Source organism: Semicossyphus pulcher, unplaced genomic scaffold (assembly GCF_022749685.1).
Source record: "Semicossyphus pulcher isolate SPU_LCO1_2020_fin unplaced genomic scaffold, fSemPul1.0.p SCAF_9, whole genome shotgun sequence".
Taxonomy (NCBI): domain Eukaryota; kingdom Metazoa; phylum Chordata; class Actinopteri; order Labriformes; family Labridae; genus Semicossyphus; species Semicossyphus pulcher.
In genome coordinates this window covers 10999476-11021183 of record NW_027211770.1, presented here as the reverse complement: position 1 = coordinate 11021183, position 21708 = coordinate 10999476, and the positions used below count along the sequence as shown (strand labels likewise).

The following is a 21708-nucleotide window of genomic DNA, read 5'->3' as shown; positions in this document are numbered from 1 at the left end:
GAGGAAGTAAACAGGGAAGAGAAGACTCAAAGAGGCAAGCATTTTTTTGTAGTCTTGGAGTTAAATAATTTCCAGCTATTTAATTGAAATAATAACGACTAGAAAAAGGGTAGTTTGCCATAATGTATGTGCACGTTTTAATATGTTGTCGTCCGCAGCATCAAGGCTGGTCGATGTAACTAGCAGGCTACATGCTAACGATAGCTTGGTGGCATTTGGAAGAGCTTAGCTAACACATGACCATTTAATAACTACCTATTACAAATTGGTACGCTTAGAGGCAAACAACAAGTCTATTAAAAGCTGCCAAAACGTTTTTAACGTGTCTTGACAAAGCTGGAAATTGTTAAAGCTAATAGTCTATAAGACATATAGCCTATTAGATAGCTCTAATGAATTTAAATGAGAGAGAAGTAAGTAACGAAAATGTTTGGGAACAAAGTAAGACATGCTCAAAACTCCATACTCTGATAGTACTCTATTTTATTATTCGTTTAATTCATTTCACCAAGAAACACCTCACTGTGATTAAAAGTCTCTTTTACAAAAGTGTCCTGGCCTGGACAGCAGCAGCACTTTAACACAGTTACAGACATACAACACATTACAATTGCAAACACAAGTCAACATATCCTCGATCACATTGGGAAAGTCATTAGTCAGATCTTTAGCCTGATGCGTCTTCCTCCAACGCCTTCATATAGTTGCTAAGTACAAATAGTAATGCTGTAATAAGCATTGTTACTTGTACTCTCTTTGCTTCTCACAGGAGTCAGTCTGAATGATGGCAGACATTCAATGTCTTGCTCAATGACACGCAGATATAAATGAAAATATGATCAAAAATACTTACATTCACGTAATTTACCTGCCTTTCTTTTTCCAGCTGAAGTATCCAAACAGTCTACTGCACAAACACAGGGTCCAGGTGTGGCTGTTCTGAGCATCTTTCTCCACCTCCTCTTCCTCCAGCTGCTATGGTGGACTTCCTGGCGGAGAACAACCTGTGTGGACAGGCTATCCTCAGGATAGTTTCAAGAGGAAATGCCATCATTGCAGAGCTCTTGCGCCTCTCTGACTTCATCCCTGCAGTTTTCAGACTCAGAGACAAAAGCGACCAGCAGAAATATGGAGACATTATCTGTGACTTCAGCTACTTTAAGGTATGAATTTCATCAGGACAGGCGCTAAATCAAACAATTAAACAATTAGCTACAATCTCACTTGAAGTTTAACTTACAAGAGACTTGATGTACTGTGGTGTAGTGAATGTTCAAGCCATTATTATATTTATTGAAAGTAATAGGAGTTGAAGAATTTTTTTCAGCTGTATTTTTTACAGCTCTAAACAGAAACAAACAAGATCTGTGTATGATATTTAAGAAAACAGTTATTTTCTTATTGGAACAGCTGATCTGTCTTGTCTATCTTTGATTAAAGGTGTGCGTACATTTTCATAATGACGTGGTTGTTGATTATAAAATCTTCTTCCATAGGGTCCGGAGTATTACGAGGCGAAGCTGGAAACCAAACCGGACCTTCAAGACCTGGATGAAGAGTTTAGAGAGAACAACATTGAGATTCTGTCCAGGTTCTATCTGGCTTTTGAGAGTGTCCACAAATATATAGTGGATCTTAACAGGTAAGACTTGAGACGGGGATAGTTAGTTAAAAGTTATTCTAAATATATACAAATGTTTTGAGTTGTCCTGTTGAAATACATATTAATAAAACAATTTCCCCAACCTTGATTTACACTCCTTTCCCCCCTTTCCCCCCTTTTAGCCTCAATATAATAATAAGACTAAATCAAAATACTTCATTTTATCAATTTATCCTCCCTGCAGATATTTGGATGACCTACATGAGGGAGTTTATATTCAGCAGACCCTGGAGACTGTGCTGCTAAATGAGGATGGGAAACAGCTTTTAGTAAGTGACACAAATGCAAATCAGGTTTAATTTTGTAACATTACAGAAACAAGCTTTCATTACATCTTTTAAGTATCTGTTTGTGATGAGTTTGAATCAGAATTAATAAAGTGGCTGTGTCAGTGTTTTTTTGCAGATTGATTTTCATACATAACCCTTTGAACGACACGTGATATGATAACATAAATGTAAATAACCTCAAATACACTACAGGAGTAGATGATGATGTGTTTGTTTTCTCTTCCCCTCAGTGTGAAGCTCTCTACCTCTATGGAGTCATGTTGCTGGTAATTGACCAGAAAATAGAAGGAGAGGTCAGAGAGCGGATGCTTGTTTCCTACTATAGATACAGGTGTGTTTGTGAATCATACGCCCACACACACACACACCCACACACACACACACATCCAACATACTCTGACACATGCTTGACTCGTGTGTGCATTCGCTTTAAATACTGAGTAAACATTATAGTGTGTGTACCTGATCTCATTTTATCTCTCTGTATTATCGCCTCTTTATGTAAATATGTTTGAAATGTGATTTAATATGGATGCTCTCTTTTTTTCCTTTTGTAGTCTTATTTGCATCAAAATATCAGTTAACTTGTAATAAAATGCAAACATTTTCACAAGAACATCTTTCTTGGTAGATTAGTGGTTCATTATTTTGCTCTACATTTTCTTCAGTGCTGCCCGTTCCTCAGCCGACTCCAACCTGGATGACATCTGCAAGCTGCTGCGCAGCACGGGCTACTCCAGTCAGCCGGGAGCCAAACGACCAGCCAACTATCCAGAGAGCTACTTCCACAGAGTTCCCATTAGCACCACTTTTATTAGCATGGTCATTGGGAGGCTGCGATCCGACGACATATACAACCAAGTGAGAAACGTTTGCTTGGACATCATACTTTTGAGTGTGTTAGATTGTGTCATGTGTTATGGGCTGGAACTATAATCACATTTCCCTTCCTGTCCATCAGGTGTCTGCGTACCCTCTCCCGGAGCATCGTAGCACAGCTCTGGCTAACCAGGCAGCTATGCTATATGTCTGCCTGTACTTCAGCCCCTCCATCCTGCAAACCCAGCAGGCCAAGATGAGGGAGATAGTGGACAAGTACTTCCCTGACAACTGGGTAAGACATTTGTTATATGGAAGGGTTGTTAAAGATATAATCTCGAAGATTTTCATTTGAATAAACTGAATATGATTTTTTATAGCAGTAATTGTGTCATGTTTTGGAATTCACTTATTTATTTTATCTTGCTTTGTGTCCATTTTTTATTGTGAAAGTTGTCCTGAATGGTTTGTGATGTCTGCCTGCAGGTCATCAGTATCTACATGGGGATCACAGTTAACCTGGTGGAGGCCTGGGAGCCGTACAAAGCTGCCAAAACTGCTCTCAACTACACCCTGGAGTCTGCAAACATCAGAGAGCAGGTATGGAAAGTTTTCGAGTGGCTTCAATGTCACACAGCCTCTGGCTTTGTCGATTTACAGTCCGTCAGTGTGGCGCTCTATTGTGTGCAGGTGCTGATAACGGTGTCTACAGAATTTATAAGTCATCTACAGTGACTGTGCAGAATCTAAATTTACACTCAAGGGGATTAATCAAAGCTGTGACTTTAGAAAACTTGTCTTGAAAAGTTTGATAAAAATGGAAGTATGTGGAGGAACAAAGATGCTTGTCATGGTCTTGAAGAACGGTGCGCTGACAGCAGAAGGAGGAAACCGAGCATCCTTCATTTAGTGTGCCATCTGCTGACTTTGCCATGCTTTCTAATGGCTACTAGTGGGAGTGGATAAATAATTAATTTATCATCCAAGATGGAGGATTCTTTTCACTTATCACCCAAACAAAACCGCCACCATCACTGTGTGTTTAGGCCACTCGGTACGCAGCCAGCATGGAGAGCCTGAGGCCTCAGGTGCAGCAGCTGCTGAAGGAAGGCTTCCTCAGGGAGGAGATCATCCTCGACAACATTCCCAAACTACTTAACTATCTGAGGGACTGCAACGTCGCTATCCGCTGGCTGATGCTGCACTCTGCAGAGTCAGGTGAGACTGTAGCTTGCAGAAGAATAGACACCATCTTTCTTGTTATGTTTTAATTTACCTTCAAAAAACAGTAAATAGGCAAGAAACGTCACTTTGGTCCATTAGTGTGAGCTGGCCGGACTTCCCACTTACCTCTGAATATATGATTATTATATGAATTAATATAAATGAATTGTTTTCTTCCAGCCTATGATCCAAACAACAAACGACTGCGTCAGATCAAAGACCAAGTGCTCGTCGACTCCAAGTACAAGCCAAAGATCCTGTTCCAGGTGCTGCTAGACACTGCACAGTTTGAGTTCACACTCAAAGAGGTGAGAGTCTCTCTACTGTAAAAGTGTGTAAGAGTATGGCATTGATGCTTCCTAAGAGCTGAGTCAGCCCACTGCATTTCTCATTCTCATTCAGTGTTGTATTAGCACACAGTGAGACAGCATATGGCCAGTCTATCACCAGCAGAGGACACAAATTTAATGTCCTCATTACATATCTCGTCTGACTTATCCTTCCTCATTGATTGCGCATCTGTGCCGTCCCTCTTCCAGATGTTCAAGCAGATGCTCTTGGAGAAGCAGATCAAATGGGAGAGCTATAAGAAGGAGGGATCGGAGAGGATGACTGAGCTGGCCGAAGTCTTCTCCGGCGTCAAACCTCTTACCAGGGTGGAGAAAAATGGTGAGTTACACTGTTATATGGGCGGATAAGGTGGAGGATTATACACACAGCAAAGAAGTGGCACTGACTAGAGGAACCTTAGCCGTGCAGCGCTTCATGCTTTGACTGTCAGCGTTGGAACAAAAAAGGCTTAAATTCAAGCTCGAAGCTGTTCCGAGAAAAATGTCGAGGCAGGGAGACATAAAGGAAGAAATGCATCAAGGACACACATGCAGGGAGAGGCGGATTAAATTTACATCAGTCATACTTACTTCTGTCACTGCAGCTTTGGCTCTCTTGTAAAGAGAGACCCATTTTTCTTTAACCACTGCTTGTGAAAAACACTTTTATATCACTCTTTCTCCGCATGTGCAACACACCTGCATTGCTCCTCACAGAGAACTTACAGGCCTGGTTCAGAGAGATCTCAAAGCAGATCGAGTCTTTGAACTATGAGGACTCTACAGCGGCTGGGAGGAAGACAGTTCAGCTCATACAGGCTCTCGTAGAGGTGAGACAAATCATTTTATTGCATTTCATATTAACCTGCAAATGCTGATCATAAAGTGTTGATGGCTAAAATATCAGCCAGGAGTATTTTGACCTTAAATTTCAGTTGTTTTACAATATTGAAATCACTTTATACTGTTATGCAGCTCCAGGAATTTGCTCTAGATTCACACATAGAGCTATTAAATACATCTAACAACAATATTTGCAAACGGTAGCAAGACAAAGAGAGAAAATTAACTGCTGTGAAACGCATCTAAATAAAGACACATTAGAGAACATAATCAAAATGTCCTGTTGGCTCAGTGGATTGTAATGTCCTCATTTCTCCTGTCCATCCTGACTCAGTGTTCTCTAAAATGAGACATAAAACAAATATAATTTGCAAAAATTGAAAAACTGGGTTCTGTTTATTTATATAGCCCTCGATAAGTGTTTTCACAATTAAATAGCCCATCAGAACAATCCTCTGTGCCAGCGTTAAATTATCCTCAGGAGCCAGAAAGTGAATGAACGCCAAATGTGAAGTGTTTTTTAAAAACAGCAAAGGCAGCCGGTGGAGTGTCTGCCATCTTTGGATACAGATATGTGTTTGTTGTGTTGTTTGTTTTCTGACCAGCTCTGTGTGTCCATAAAATTATGTCTCTCTTTGGTCTTCAGGTCCAGGAGTTTCACCAGCTGGAGTCGAACCTGCAGGTGTGTCAGTTCCTGGCTGACACCAGGAAGTTCCTGCACCAAATGATCCGCACCATCAATATCAAAGAAGAAGTCCTCATTACCATGCAGATAGTTGGAGACTTGTCCTACGCGTGGCAGATAATTGATAGGTACTTATTTAAAGGAAAAGCCACCGTCAGTCAAAGCTGGTGTTCTCTGTAATCGATAGAAGCAATAATATTTGAAATTGGCGCCATAGCTGTGGAGAAAGTTGTACAAACAGCTCGTGGTTTCGCCTATTCTACATTCCTACAACACCCAGCATGCATTGCGCCCCTCCCTCTGAAAGGAACGGCCCAGCGAGAGACACTGGAGTGAAATACTACCGTTTCACTGCAGACAGTGGCTCAGAGCGGTACAGAATCCAAAGTACGTCTAAAAAATCTTCAGGTCTTCAGTCTACATTTCAAAGCTGACGATTTTGAACGAGACCTCCGCCTCCGCCAAATGACATGTTTTTCGTAGTCTGGCGGAGGTTTTCCAGGGCCCAATGGAGAAGCAGATAGCATTCCTCCAAGAGTGAAATTACATTTTTTCTTCCTACCATTATGACATCAGCCCCCCATAACAGCATGATAGGACTGAGGTTAAAAATCCGCAAACTGGCCCTTTAATGATAAGCATCATAGTCATTCAAAAATGCAGGTGCAGAAGAAGATGGTTAAGCAGCCGTAAATAAACCGAAAACTGTATCTTTGATGACCCAGTTGCTACCCAGTTCAGTTAAATGCCACATTAGTTCGAGATTTTCTTGCATATTTTCTACTCTCACAGTAGTTCAGTTTATATTCTCTAAGAAGTTCCTCAGTCGGGTGCAGATAGCAACAGATGTGTCTTTCACTTTGTCAGCCACAGATAGTGAGACAGTCTGCTCAGCTTTGTACATAAACTATCAAGAAGACCGCAGTGCTGCAGTTGTTTTGACTTTCATTTATCTCAGTTGTATTTTAGTTTTTTGTGTGACCAGAAGATTTCTCTTGTTTTTCTTCTTATCTTTCATTCTGCAGTTTCACATCAATTATGCAGGAGAGCATCAGAGTCAACCCGTCAATGGTCACCAAACTGAGAGCTACATTTCTCAAGGTGAGGACTGTTATTGCCCGACACACATGCTTACACACAGACAGAAGACAATACATGATTGTAATTACTCTGCTTTGATTTGGGGGATTGTTCCCTGTGTGGTTTCTTTTGTTTGTTTTCCAGCTTGCGTCTGCATTGGACCTTCCTTTGCTGCGTATAAACCAGGCCAACAGTGCCGACCTGCTGAGTGTGTCACAGTTCTACTCTGGAGAGTTGGTGGCTTATGTCAGGAAGGTACAGTATGATACAATCATGTTTTTAACCAGGATGTAGCTCCTCTGTCTAAAGAGAGCACACTCTTTGGCACTTCCTGTAGTACTGATAAATGATATTTCTTTTAAAGTGGTTTCACAACTTTACAAATGAGCTCTACATGCTGTAAATGATTGTTCGATAAGGAACAGGAGCAGCTGCAGTCGTGATTAATGTGTCTGCGACCATCTGTTTGGCAAATTCTCCCCAAAACAGCTACTTAGTGGATGTGTACCTTAAGATCCCATTACCTTCTGGTTTCATCAGCTACACGCCATGCTTCTTTATACCAGAGGATTTGCTTCTCCTAGCTGTACACAAGATTTCTCATGCAGCATCTTGTACCATCTGCTTCTGATGACTAATCTCAAATCTTCTGCCTTAAAAAATACCCTCAGACATATGTTAGAATGATGTTTGAGCTCAGTTTTTTTCTTCTTGTTTCCAGGTGCTGCAGATCATCCCAGAGAGCATGTTCACCTCTCTGGCCAAGATCATCAAGCTGCAGATCCATGACATCATGGAGGTGCCCACGCGGCTCGATAAGGACAAGCTAAAGGACTTCTCCCAGCTCGGGGCTCGCTATGAAGTAACACAAATTGTCATACTTTATATTGCGCATGTAGCTCCTGGAAGGTTTCACAGTGTAATTGAATGTGTAATGAAAACAATTCCTCAGATTTTATATATCAAAAGCAGAATTTGAGGCCCTGCATGTACTGTGTGTGATCAGAGGCAATCGTACTAGCTGGCCTCTCTGAACATTTTTCAATCTTGAAACACAAATGAGAAAAGACGGAGCAATATGAAAACAGATGGTGCAGGCAGAGACTTACTTAAATTACATTTATTAGATGTTGTCAGGCGGATATTGAAAAATGCATAATTGAAATTTAGTCAAATGCTTTCAGATTAAACGTGATTGAGTTCAACATCTGAATAGATTTTTTAATTTTACTTGAAAACAAAACAGGATGGCATATTTCAACTAATACACTGTCTGCTGGTGTTCATCTGTCTTTATACAAAGTGATGTACAACCCTCTCAGCTTTCTCCATTACTTGAAAATTGACTGATTCACCGTGGTATTTTATTTGTGTGCTTAAACATCCTCCTGTTCATGTTGTTACAGGTGGCTAAACTGACCCATGACATCTCCATTTTCACTGAGGGGATCCTGATGATGAAGACCACTCTAGTTGGGATCATTAAGGTAAATGTTTTTAAAACATTGAGGGCCTGATTCACTAAAGGATTGCGTGGCTTTTGCACTTGCAAAACTTAAAAAGACTCGGCCTCATTCTCCAAGCACACACAGAGGGTTAAATGCATCCCAAAGTGAGCTGCAGAGCAAACAGCGTCTCTGTGCTCCGGTGCCGTTTGCACGTATTTAAATGAGTCATTATGCAGACATTCGGGGCAAATTTAGCCCCTTTTTATTCAAAAGCACCTTATTAACAAACACCAGCGCTAACAGCACTGCGCAGTTAGTGTGAAAATATTACCGTCTGCAGAGAGCTGGTGGTAACCGTGGTGCAGTATTATAAGGGCTGTTACGCTCTGAGTTTCCACTGATCAAAAATATATTTTTTTGTAAAAACTATTTGTTAATAATGTATTGTCATCATTATTATAATCGGGAGACCAATCAGTCCAGAGCTGTGCGAGGCTGAACCCCGGCACACGGGCACACTGTGACGATTAACGGGGATTATAATATGGACGAGCTGCTGCTGCGCGCTCGTTTAAAAGATGAAGCTGCGTTACAGACAGTTAAACTAGTAAACACCTGTCGAGTCTGGACTTTTACAATAAACTGTTAAAAGAGCTGCCCGTTCTTCTCCCTGCTCATCATCGATCTGTGCATGGAACTGAGATCCATCAGTGCATGCTCAACTACTGCCTGAGAGCACAGCACCACGCAGCAGAGGGCACAATCAGACACAAAACTTGAATATCAAAACTTGTTTGCGCTTGAATATCATTAGTGCAATTTGTTTTGTGAATCAGACCCATAGACGGAGCAGATAGAAGGGGCAAATGATGTGCAATTTATGGAGCTATCAGCAGCCGCAATTCATTCTTAGTGAATTCCCCCCTTAGTTTTCCATCTTTTCTGTTAACATGATGATAAAAAAATGAAAACATATTTTCATGTGTTCAAACATACATGCAGGACTTACGTTTAACATAAGCCACAGTGCAGTTCATGAATAAGTGACTGTGTTGTATTTGACTTGACTGACACACTTTGATGCTTTAGGTGGATCCCAAGCAGCTTCTGGAGGACGGCATCAGGAAGGAGCTGGTGAAGAGGGTGGCTTACGCTCTGCACAAAGGACTGATCTTCAACCCGAAGGCCAAGGTCAGACATCAGACCTGCTGATGCTGCATGTTTGTTTGTTTGCTTTTTTTTTACTATATTTTAGAGTGCGTTAATAATTGGTGCAGCTTCTTCAGGACACTGGATTTACATTTTACAATTACAGGTTTTGCCCAGAATTCAATTTTAAATATCTCATTATAAATTTGTCATTACAATGTATATAATGTCTTAATTTCCTCTTGCTCTGTGAGGATTGAGGACGACATCAGTGAAAAAATGAAATAACTAAACAGAAATCTTCCACGCTTTAGCCCAGCGAGCTGATGCCCAAGCTGAAGGAGATGGCAGCCACCATGGACGGCTTCTACAGGTCGTTTGAATACATCCAGGACTACGTCAGCATTTATGGCCTTAAGATCTGGCAGGAGGAAGTGTCCCGCATCATCAACTACAATGTTGAACAGGAGTGCAACAGCTTCCTCAGGGCAAAGGTCAGGCTCAACACAGCAGCATGCGTTTGACTTCTTCTCATCACATCCTCAAATGGAGCGCTGACCTCAGTTCGTCCCTCTGTATTCAATAAGAAATGCTTTGGTTGATTGGTTCTTTCCCTTGCCTCCCATCAGATCCAGGACTGGCAGAGTGTGCATCAGTCCACCCACATCCCCATCCCAAAGTTTCCCTCTGTGGATGAATCGGCCACCTTCATCGGTCGTCTCTGCAGAGAGATCCTCCGAATCACTGATCCCAAGTACGTTGTCTCCTCGAGAATAAAAGTGAAATTGAAAAACAAAACTTATTTAAATCCTGAGAAGTGTTTTAAAGATAGAAATAGAAGCTTCTGTTGTTAACCTTTATTCTTTATACAGGATAACATGCTACTTCGATCAGATGAACACCTGGTATGACCTGAAGTACCACCAGGAAGTCACCAACAACCGGCTGTTCTCTGAGATCCAGAACACGCTGGGTACATTTGGCCTCAACGGACTGGACCGCCTGCTCTGCTTCATGATTGTCAAGGAACTTCAGGTAATTAGCTTTCACAGAGGTCCCAGGCTCTGCAAAGCTACCACCAGGCTGAGAGGAGACTAATTCCTGTTTTGAGCTCTGTAAGGGGCTTTTATGGTATCTTAAGTGTACATGGCCTGAATGTTTTTGCACCCTGTGCCTCTCTTCAGAACTTCCTGACGATGCTTCAGAAGACCATCCTGAAGGATAGAGCTGTGGTGGATGTTTTTAAAGCCATGCTGATGGCAGTTAACCCAGTCCAGGGCATTGTGGGTAGGTATTTATTAAGGAAATCCTACAACCTGCCAAGATCTTTTTATTTTGAACAGCTTTAGAACAATGTTTCTGTTTTTTCTGCAACAGGTAATGCCAGCAAAGTGTATGCAAGTGCTGTAGCCAAAACCCAGAAGATCTGGGGAGCATACCTTGAGGCCATCATGAAGGTAATGGTGTCTAATGTTGTGATAGAAAATAATCATTAATAACTTTGTGATGTTTGTGGGTTGAGCTGTCTTGGAAGATTAAACACGAGCCGAAATTGTGTTTACAATCCTCAATGAAGCTTTAATCCACCCCACCCTCTCTCGTGTATTTTCATGCCACTCAAACCTAATGCTTGTAAAGACATGATGCTATAAAAATGATGTTGAATACATGTGTTTGTCGTAGGTTGGTCAGATGCAGATTCTCAGACAGCAGATCGCTAATGAGCTGAACTACTCCTGCAAGTTTGACTCCAAACACTTGGCTGCAGCCCTGGAGAACCTGAACAAGTCAGTCCGGTCTCACCACCTCAGAGTATACATTATTAATTCTCTAATGTCTCTGTAACTATGTTACAGTGTAAGATTATTGTTGTCATTAGGTGCTTTCGACTCCTGATACATGTCTGTAACACTGCATATAAAAGTTGTATTATCACCATTTCTTTTGCAAAGCCGTAATAGTACACCGATCAGCTCAAACAGTATGACCCCCTGCCTAATATTGTGTAGGTCCTCCTTTTGCCGCAAAAACAGCCCTGACCCGTCGAGGCATGGACTTCAGTAGACCTCTGAAGGTGTGCTGAAGTATCTGGCACCAAGACGTTAGCAGCAGATCCTTTCAGTCCTGTAAGTTGCGAGGTGGGGCCTCCATGGATCAGACTTATTTGTTCAGCACATCCCAGAGACGCTCAATTGAGAGATCTGGGGAATTTGGAGGCCAAGTCAACACCTTGAACTCGTCGTGTTCCTCAAACCATTCCTGAAACATCGTTGCAGTGTGGCAGTGCACATTATCCTGCTGAAAGAGGCGACTGCCATTAGGGAATACAGTTTCCATGAAGGGGTGTACTTGGTCTGCAACAATGTTCAGGTAGGTGGTACGTGTCAAAGTAACATCCACATGAATGGCAGGACCCAAGGTTTCCCAGCAGGACATTGTCCAAATCATCACACTGCCTCTGCTGGCTCGCCTTCTACCCATAGTGCATCCTGGTGCCATATCTTCCCCAGGTAAGCGATGTGATGAAAACATGATTCATCAGACCAGACCGCCTTCTTCTGAGGCTATGCAGCACCACACATCAACCTCGAGGACGAAATGTTCATAATGGGGTCATAATGTTATGGCTGATCGGTGTATGTTAATTAGTTAATGTTAAAGCTTTTGCTGTCTGATTCAAAAATAAAACATATCATGTGACTTTTCCTAATTAGAATTAAAGCACAATTACTTGTAGATAAGTAACTTTTGCTGAACTCTTATTGTGTCTCCTGCAGGTCTCTGCTGGCAGACATTGAAGCTCACTACCAGGACCCGTCCCTGCCCTACCCTAAAGAGGACAACACTCTTCTGTATGACATCACTGCCTACCTGGAGGCTGCTGGCATTCACAACCCACTCAACAAGGTCTGGAGATGATGGGTGTGGTTATTGTGTGATGATGATTGTTCACCACAAATTGAAACCGTTGTCACGTGTTTATTTTAGACATTCTCTCTGACTATTTTCTGTTTGGCATGGTTGAAGGTGACAGTATGATCTGATGCTTTTCTTCTGTTAATGTTTCTCACAGATCTACATAACCACTAAGCGCCTTCCTTACTTCCCCATCATCAACTTCCTGTTTATTATCGCTCAGCTGCCTAAACTTCAGTACAGCAAGAACCAAGGCAAGTTTTTTAATTAGCTTGCTATATTACAGGTCTTGTCATACTGTTGTTGATGAGTTATTAAGTTGATCGATTGTGAGTGCAACAAGTAAAATCTGTATGCTGTGATGGTTGATGTTTCAGAGAAGCTGAATTTCATTGAGTCGAGTTATTCATCACATATTGAGATGTATTTAATACACTGTTTACCTTATATTTTCTTATAGATGCGAGTCACTTTCGGCTGGGACACTGCTGGCTTTATTGTGTATTGCCTGTTATTTGTTAATGACCACAGGACTGATGTTTTCCCAGGAATGACGTGCAGGAAAGCCACAGATCCAGTCGACTGGCCTCCGCTTGTGCTCGGCATGCTCACCTTGCTCAAGCAGTTCCACTCCAGATACACACAACAGTTCTTGGCTCTCATTGGTCAGTTCATCCGCTCGATCATGGAGCAATGCACAAGGTAACACAACAGACTTAACTACTTTGGAATCAATGATAGAATTACATATTTAATCACTTTCTTTTGTGTCATAGATATTATTTTCTCTTTTATTCTTGATGTAAATACTCTTCTGAAATGTATGCTGTTATGAACAACTGTATTTATCGTATCATAGTCAGAAGATCCCCGACATGCCCTCTGATGTGGTGGGAGCACTGATGTTCCTGGAAGACTATGTAAAGTACACAAAACTGTCGCGTAAGGTAGGACATCTTTGACCTTGACTGATTTTAAGAATTGACGTGATTTTCTGTATCATTATACAGTAAGATGTAATACCTTACAGCTCAAGTATAAAACAGGTACCATGCCCTGAATGAAACACAACTATAGACCTTTTTAAACACAATGTTTTTACTGTGGGATATTAACATGTACTTCTCTTTATTTCCTTTGTGTTCTTCAGGTGGTGGAAGCTCATGTGCCCAGTTTTATTTTTGATGAGTTCAGAACAATACTGTGAAAATCTGGATGAAGTGTTTCATCAGAAAATGTAGCTGTTGCTGCCATATGCTTTTTTATGACATTTTCACTCTTACACTTGTAGGAAAAACACAGGTGTTACTAATGAAATTAATGATTAACATTCATTAAAACAATCTTTCTTTTATTCATGTGTCCCAGTTAGTCATGACTGTCAGTGACTCGGGAGGCATTAAACCAAAACCCCAAAAGTGAAGCAGCCAAATGGAGTTCAGCTTTCATTCATGTTCTGATTTACAACTGTGCTTTAATGTTTTCATTTAAACAAAGCTTATTGAACTGTTTACTGAAGCCTGCACATTTCATTGACCATTAATGTCTTAATGCACTAACAATAGATTGTATATAGATAGAAAATTTAAAATGTTTATGACTTAACTTGCCAATTTTGTACATCATTTTGTGCCATTTCCAAATGAAATCATTAAAAAAAATACAATTGTTCGTATTAAGGTATTTTGTGTTTTCAATTCACTTCTTTTGGTTAAGGCTTTTACTTTGAAAAACAAACAAACCCGGAAGTCAGACTCAAGCCAATTTTTGGTTATATTTACGCGGGTGATTTGCGTGCTTACCTGTAATGTGTGTAACATTTGGTTGTTAGATTCATTTTAATGTTACCTATCGTAACATTATTGATAAAGATCGACACATTGCTACTTAACGTTCATACAACAGTTCGTCAGTTAGCTGGCTAAGCTAAGCAGATCAGAAATAGGGCTCGTTAGCAAGGTGGGCTAACGTAACGTAAGTTAGCTCACCATTAGTTCATGTTTGTGGTGTTTTAGGTCCCACCGGATAAAAGACACCCATCATAATGTCTCTTAGCGCCGTTCACGGAACTTTATCGAGCCTGAAGTCATGTCAAGCAGACATCGGGACGGGAATGGACATAGTGACGGATGTAGCTATGGACCTTGCTGAAACTCAGAGTAAATATTATATTGTTACAAACTGTTTGTATGCTTGTCACCTTCACTAGCCTTCCCGGTCCTTTTCAAGTCTCTGTATGGTTTATTCTGTGTGTCAAACGCAACATAATACCGAGGAATGTTCCAAGAAACCGTATTTTTGATGGTGTATCTGCAAGTATCTACAGTAATGAAAACCCTCTAAATAACTGTATTTAAAGGACAGTAAGAGAACATTTTGAGGAAAGGAACTTGATCTTTTTCCACTTTATGCTACTTCATACTTATAGTTACTACCTACGTGTTATAGAGAACCTACTTCTACTCATTAACAAACAAAAGTCTAGTTTATTTTTTATTTGATAAGACCTTTTTTTTTTTTTACCAGGAAGTCCCTTAAGATGAAAATCTCTTTTCCGAGGGAGACCTGACCAAGACAGCATACGAGTTACAGTTCCAATAAAGATAAAAGAATAACAAACAAGAAATACAATCATCAAATACACAAGAAAAGGACTAAGACCGGCTCAAATGAAGCAGTTACATTTTTCAGAAACATGGACTTTTAACGTGGCTTTAAATTGTTCCAGGGGGACTAGATTTTCAAGATGTAATTTACTCTGCAGATTGTTCCAAGTCCAGGCAGCAAAGTAGGAGAAAGCTTTTTTTCCCTAGCTCTGTACAAACCCTTGGAACCCCTCTAGTGCTGTATATAGAGTTCCTCACTGTGTGCTGCTGTTATGTTGCAGATGAAGCGGTGCACCCCGGAATCGCAGAGATGGAGGCCATGATTCTTGAATGTGCGAAGCTGGACAGAGAGATTAACTACTTTGTGGACGTTGTGCAACAAGTAACAGCAGAGGTTAGAGCTACCTTTTTCACTCAAGTAAAAAGCATCCTTCCCCCTCTACTTAATGAACAGGTCAGCCTCAAGTTGCATTACTGGGATGAGGACTGAGATGTACAAAATACATATAGAGGATTGGCTCCTCTGAAGGTCGCTCTTGACACCCACAGCTGCTCCTGCTTTGCTGCTCAAATTTTTCTGAAGTGGCAAGCCTTAACTTTAAGGCGCTAGTTTGAAATGTCAAGTCAAGGAAATGTCCTAACCTACTTTAGTTTCCGCAGGTTACTACACAGCAGCCAGAGTCCATGTTCAGCCTGTCAGCCAAAGTGAAGGAGCAGTTCACAGAGAGAATCGCCCGGCTCTCGGATGATGAGCTGCAGAATCATCAGAAAGTAGTGGCCTTCAAGGAAACCATGAAAAACTCTGCAAGCCAAGGTAAGGTTTTCAGATTGTATTCACTGCTAGACTCAATGCAACGTGTTTACGACTTACACCAATCAGCCATAACACAAAGACCACTGCAGGTGAAGTGAATAACATTGATTAACTTGTTACAATGGCACCTGTCAGTGGGTGGGATATGTTATGCAGCAAGTGAACATTTTGTCCTCCAAGTTGATGTGTAGGAAGCAAGAAAAATTGGCAAGCGTAAATAAGGATGTGAGCGACTTTGACAAGGGCTAAATTGTGATGGCTAGACGACTGGGTCAGAGCATCTCCAGAGCTGCAGCTCTTGTGGGGTGTTACCGGTGTGCAGTGGTCAGGACCTACCAAAGGGGTCCAAGGACAGAAAACCAGTGAACCAGCGACAGGGTCAAGGGTCAAGGCTCACTGATGCACTCAGGGAGCGAAAGCTGGCCTGTGAAGAGCTACTGTAGTTCAAACTGATGAAAAAATTGATGCTGGTTCTGATAGAAACACAGTGCATCACAGTTTGTTGGGTATGTGTTATTTTTCCAGGATGATTAGCTTACTTTTAAAGACACTACTCCCTTTGTTTACTGTTGAATAATAATGTTTAGTGGTCACCCTGCAGTTCTTATTGTCTGCGCATCATAATTAGGTTCCCATAGAGTTTAGAAATAAATGTGAGGCTGCACCAATGGCCACTGCATTGCATCATCTCCTGAAGGAGTTTAAGAAAGCATTATATAGAGTATTTTTAATACCTTTAGCTCAGGATGATCTCTGACTATTCAATAGCAGCCGCTGCTGCACTGGGACAACAACAGTAGTTATTGTGAATGCGTGGGCTGACAAAGGAGAGACTGCTTTAGGTGTTGGTGGTTGTGTTATATGTCTGTGTAGCTGTGTAATATCTTAAGGTTGTGTGTGATACTATGAATTTATGTGGCTGTCAGTTTGTGTAGTAGTAATGGTAGCAACATTTGCAAAACATATTGAATACTTAGTACTCAACGTTACATGGACAGTGTCTGTTTTTGGGGTTATAAAAATAATATATTTTTTAACAATTAATAACATGTAAGATACGTTCTGAGTTTATAATCACCATGTTCACCTGGTGGCTGTTTTCCTCAGACCTCATGTCTAGGGTGGAATATCAAAAGCTGCAATAATGTAGTTCAGCTGTATTTCATGTTGCAAAACATATAGGCATATATAAAAAGAATCTGACCGATTGTTTTAATTATCAGCAACAAAAAAGACATTTTATTGTGAAAATCCAGAGGGACATTAGGCCGTGTTTCAAGGCTAAATAACATATTTGATAAACCATCAGGTAACATTATCTGACAGATGATATAAGATAGAACTTTATTAATGCTGAAGGAAATTAAAGTGCTAGAAAGCTCCAAAAATACAGTACAAATGAGAGAAATGCAACAAAACAGCTCAAATATCAGTCAAAATATAAAGTGGTTGGGTTAATGCAAAAGAGACGGTGCCTGATAGAAAGACAATATTACAATAGTTATTTACAGAAGTAGGCAGGAAGTTATGGTTTCAGTTAAATTGACAGTAGTATTAATAGTTATAACGCAGTAACGCAGACAAGTTTATGAATTTAAACATAGTGATTGATATAGAATGTAATTGTACACAATGAACAGATTATATTGCTCCTGATACTGCACATGGTACTGATAAATACATTACATCAGCGCTCAACCTGCTTACAAGCTTACATAACGGCACGCCTTCAGGAACATATCATGTAATACTGATATGCTAGGAAGTGTCTAACAGACACCAATGGGTTATGCCATGTGTGAACATAATGTAACATAATATGTTGTTTTACTGTGAAGTATGGCCCCATGCCAATCTAGATTTAAGACAAGATAATACTTTATTTATCCTCAGGGAGGAAATTCAGATTGACTAAGCGTGTGATTTTGTGGATCAATCGGGAAGCAGTGAAATGATATCAATTTGCAAGATTGCAAACATTTATATGGTTTGACAAACTGGAACACAGAAGTACAACGTTATACTTGATAACTGCATTTAAGCTATTCTCTGAGGACAATGGTTGCAGTGTGATTATAGTAAACTTTCCTGCTGGGTAATCTCTTGTCATCAATCCAGCCCACAGTTTATTACTGTGATTGTACATTTGGAGGCTCACTATGGTTTGTTTGTTGTGTTTTCAGCCATCAGAGAGTCAGAGGAGAACGTGGAGGAGCTGGACGAGGACCTCGTTGTTACACAGAGCCAAGTCAACTTCACCTGCCCACTCACACAGGTACACCACTCCAGCCTGCTGATGGCTCATTTATCTTTACAGCAATTCATGCTGTCACATTTAATCATTTCTCTTGCTTCAAAACATTTTCATCTAATAACATCTCAGCAAATTAGTTTAGGTCCCAGCAAAGCAAAGAAACCCACTTTGATTTGATATATTACCAACCAAATTGTGTTTCATTATATAACACACCGCTGTGTGTCTGTATTCAAGGTGGAAATGAAGAACCCGGTGAAGAATAAGAAATGTAACCACCACTATGATGAAGGAGCCATACTGGGTCTGATCAAAGCAAGACACAACCAGAAGAAGAAATGCCGGTAAGACAATCTTGGACGACTTTAAAGAACATGATTTTCAGCAGTAAATAACTCCACCAGCAGTCAGCCTTGATTCACATTTTCCTTATCATACTGCTTTGATGTTGGAATGAAATTACACATGGCTGCTCCTAGAGGAACACTGATTTAAATCCCTGTCAGTTTATGTTGCTGTCAAAGAAACTTGCCTTTTGTCTTGTTTCCTGGCTGTGGTCACTGTGCACACTTTACATGCATGATAATAGCAGCAGTACTCGAGTGGGCTTTTCATATCATGATTGGGCGCAGAACTGATGCCGTGTTTGCAGTCACAATTTGTTATCCTCGTTCCCTAACGAGATATTTTTAACTCACCCTTACATATGTGACAATTAATAGGTAATATTTGTATGTTTGTATCATAGACTGTATAAAAAGATGGATGACGTGACAGCTCCCTATAAGTGAAGCCAAAACATCTCTATCGCCCCCTGCTAACTGGCTGCAGTATAGGTCATAAAGCCCGCCTCCTCCATGTTAACAGATGGGACATGAGTCAAACTATAAAATCAAAATACACGCAAAATAAATGTTTCTCAAACATGGTTTCTGTCATTATAGTTAGTTCTTATCATGCTGATTTAAGTCCAAGTGTTCATTTTTTTTGTTTCGTTTTAATTAGTTATTTGATGCTTTAAAAAAAGTTAAGTGTGTGTTTTGGTTAGCGGAAGTGGCTACGGAGGCTCCACCTGCCGATCTTTACTGCGCAACTCTGGCTCCGAATGACATCACTATCGCAAGATGGCAGTACCCGTCATGGGGCTACTTTGGCTTCAATGTTGTACAATGAGAGCAGATGGAGGCACATCATCCATCTTTAAATACAGTCATTGGTTTGTATACGATTTAAAGGTGTCCCTCTCTGTCTCTGTCCTCCAGCTGTCCTGTGGTTGGCTGTGGGAACTCGGATGTGAAACAATCAGATCTGATTCCTGACCAGATGCTGAGGAGAAAGATCCAGAGCCAAAAGAGACAGAACAACTCGACGTAGTGCTCTATAAATCTACTTGCAGAATAATTCACCATGAAGCCATACCTCGGTTATTATTTGTACATTAACCAAAAATATATTGTCGGAAGGATTTAGAGACATTTTTTGTTCATAAGGGCTGAAATTGTTAACCTTTTTGTTAACCATTTTTTATTTAGAGACTTCCACTCAGGAAAGCTCTGCCAGGTCAAACAGGAATTTAAAAAGCGATGACTTCTTTGTATTTCACTTAGATGTTTTTTACACTTGAATGTAAATAAAAGATACAGATCTTTCCATAAATATAATTAATAAAACAATCAGTTTTGAAAGTAATTATGAGGGTTGGTAAATCATTTGTCATCTAGTCCCAGTCTACATGATGCAGTTAGTTGACTGAAGCACAAGAGGGCAGTGTCTGCAGTCTGCAGAGCCAGAGCAGAGGAAATCAACTTTGCATGTCTGGAATATAAATTCTCAGCTTCAATTATGCCATTATGCCAAATGCCATCATGAGTAGAATTGTGACCACTACTTGCAGCTGTAAATTCAACGATTAGACAGCCAAGATAAATACTGTTAATGTTAAAATCTTTGATTTGTGAGCCTCCTTTTTAAACTAAGAAAGTTTCGCAGGATATTTAGAGACACTAAAAGCCTTAAAAACACGTTATGTGAATGAGCCATAAACAAACATTCTTTAACATCGGCGGAATGCACTTCTTATGTGATTAAATCTCTCCCTTCCTGCCTGCTCTCGCCTGCTGTGAGGGGTCTTTGTTCCGAAGAGAAACAAACAAAGGCTGTGTTCAGATGAAATTAGGTGACGCTAATCTTTTAATAACCTTGCATCAGGCATTTTTAAAAATCTCTAATTGCCCTTTCCCTCCGAACGGTGCGTCACGCAGCACTAAGAGCATTTCCTGATGAAGATATTAAGTGGCGACAGATGATCAAGCTAATGTTGACTCATTCATTTCTCTCCACTCCGCTTCATTCTGAATTACCACTCTGCGAATCTAATCTTGTTTACCGCACAACATGTTAAGTCACAGGTAATTTCACAACAACAGTTCAATTTGTGGGAAGCGCACACAAACAGGCCTCAGCACCGTGTTCACCATATCACAACCATTAAACGGTTCCTTTGGAGGAAGCCGAGCTGTAAATATCCTCAGAAATTCAATCTCAGTATTGTACAGACACACAGAAAAAAAAACACCCAATCAATTCCCTGTGGATGTTTGCTTTCTTCTGGTTATGTTTGATCTGGAATTCACATTCATCTGTTCGAAAGCTCCAGGAAGAAGGTGTAATGGCTGCCTGAGACGATGTAAGCCTCGGTATCTGGCTTGTCCAAGGAGGAGGATTTTACCTTTTGGCTGGAAGAGAAAACAGTCTCACTTCCTGGCGCCGGAGTCCTGGCCGGGCGGCTGCCAGAGCTGGAGGAGAGGGAGAGGCACGGATGAGACTGGTACTCCAGAATTCTGATTTGATCCGGGTGTCGTGCTTTTCCCTCTCTGCTTTTCAGGGCCAAATCCAAACAGTTTGACTCTGATTAAAACAAGAGGCTGGTTCTTTGTCCTTCTGACACACTTACAAAGAGCTGTTAAGGAAACTTTGTTTGTCTGAGGTTGCCCACATTATCTCCTTTACCTTTGTAGAATAGTGCACAGACAAACGATAATTTAACAACAGCGCGATAGTAAAATGAGTCATGGCTAAAATCATATTTAGGTCCTGGTATTGTGAATGCTGCCTAATCAACACATTAAAGGCTCACTGTGACATTTGAATACAAAGATAACATTAACAACGCTGCCATTGTAAATGTTATCAGTAACACCTTTGCTTTTCTTTGATTCAGAGTCAAAATGTCTGTTGTTTTTTAACTGTTGTGTTTCACACACATCACATTTTATGCATTTGACTGTTTTCATATCCCAGATGGAAAAAGTGATGTGTACATCTTTACAGCTGACGGGGTTTGGAGGCAAAATCCAGCTCAAAGTCAATATAATGAAACAACCTTTTATTTTATTTATATATGAAGTTAGTTTGGATTTGTCTATATTAAGTTATGTCTGGCTGTTTACAATAATAAACAGTGAGACATAAGTATGTTCAGTGGTCCAAGCACATAAATAAATCTATAGTAGTGTGATTTGTGTTGGAACAAATGAAGGAAACTACTGTTAATAGTATTTAGTCTTTACTGTTGGCTCTTATCCACAA

At 40.5% G+C, this 21708-nt stretch overlaps 2 protein-coding genes across 3 annotated transcripts; both read left to right on the top strand.

The window, feature by feature from the left end:
* washc5 (WASH complex subunit 5) lies at window positions 1-14074 on the top strand. The gene is made up of 29 exons (XM_069656123.1): window positions 1-34; window positions 887-1163; window positions 1497-1642; window positions 1848-1932; window positions 2184-2284; window positions 2622-2814; window positions 2915-3067; window positions 3259-3372; window positions 3819-3990; window positions 4177-4304; window positions 4536-4665; window positions 5043-5155; window positions 5815-5981; window positions 6879-6954; window positions 7078-7188; window positions 7655-7795; window positions 8340-8420; window positions 9471-9572; window positions 9845-10024; window positions 10160-10284; window positions 10403-10565; window positions 10715-10817; window positions 10908-10987; window positions 11214-11317; window positions 12308-12437; window positions 12604-12700; window positions 12995-13148; window positions 13306-13393; window positions 13597-14074. Exons 2-29 carry the CDS (start codon window positions 978-980, stop codon window positions 13651-13653), a joined length of 3480 nt encoding a protein of 1159 aa, XP_069512224.1. The 5' UTR covers window positions 1-34; window positions 887-977; the 3' UTR covers window positions 13654-14074.
* A 172-nt stretch (window positions 14075-14246) lies between these two features.
* On the top strand, window positions 14247-19809 carry nsmce2 (NSE2 (MMS21) homolog, SMC5-SMC6 complex SUMO ligase). 2 transcript variants are annotated; one of them, XM_069656822.1, is made up of 6 exons: window positions 14247-14605; window positions 15334-15446; window positions 15713-15866; window positions 18050-18141; window positions 18358-18464; window positions 19383-19809. In XM_069656822.1, exons 1-6 carry the CDS (start codon window positions 14491-14493, stop codon window positions 19492-19494), a joined length of 693 nt encoding a protein of 230 aa, XP_069512923.1. In that variant the 5' UTR covers window positions 14247-14490; the 3' UTR covers window positions 19495-19809. The 2 variants fall into 2 exon arrangements, with proteins under 2 accessions (XP_069512923.1, XP_069512922.1); XM_069656821.1 differs by having other exon boundaries at window positions 15704-15866.
* Window positions 19810-21708: the final 1899 nt, after the last annotated feature.

What these genes read in the sequence shown, in the direction of transcription:
- washc5 (XM_069656123.1), top strand. Translation starts at nt 978, where the DNA reads ATGGTGGACTTCCTGGCGGAGAACAACCTGTGTGGACAGGCTATCCTC. An exon ending in TTGAGTTCACACTCAAAGAG is followed by an intron (nt 4,305 to 4,535) that starts GTGAGAGTCTCT and finishes TCCCTCTTCCAG; the next exon opens with ATGTTCAAGCAGATGCTCTT. An exon ending in CTCTAGTTGGGATCATTAAG is followed by an intron (nt 8,421 to 9,470) that starts GTAAATGTTTTT and finishes TTGATGCTTTAG; the next exon opens with GTGGATCCCAAGCAGCTTCT.
- nsmce2 (XM_069656821.1), top strand. Translation starts at nt 14,491, where the DNA reads ATGTCTCTTAGCGCCGTTCACGGAACTTTATCGAGCCTGAAGTCATGT. An exon ending in TGCAACAAGTAACAGCAGAG is followed by an intron (nt 15,447 to 15,703) that starts GTTAGAGCTACC and finishes AACCTACTTTAG; the next exon opens with TTTCCGCAGGTTACTACACA. An exon ending in TCACCTGCCCACTCACACAG is followed by an intron (nt 18,142 to 18,357) that starts GTACACCACTCC and finishes TCTGTATTCAAG; the next exon opens with GTGGAAATGAAGAACCCGGT.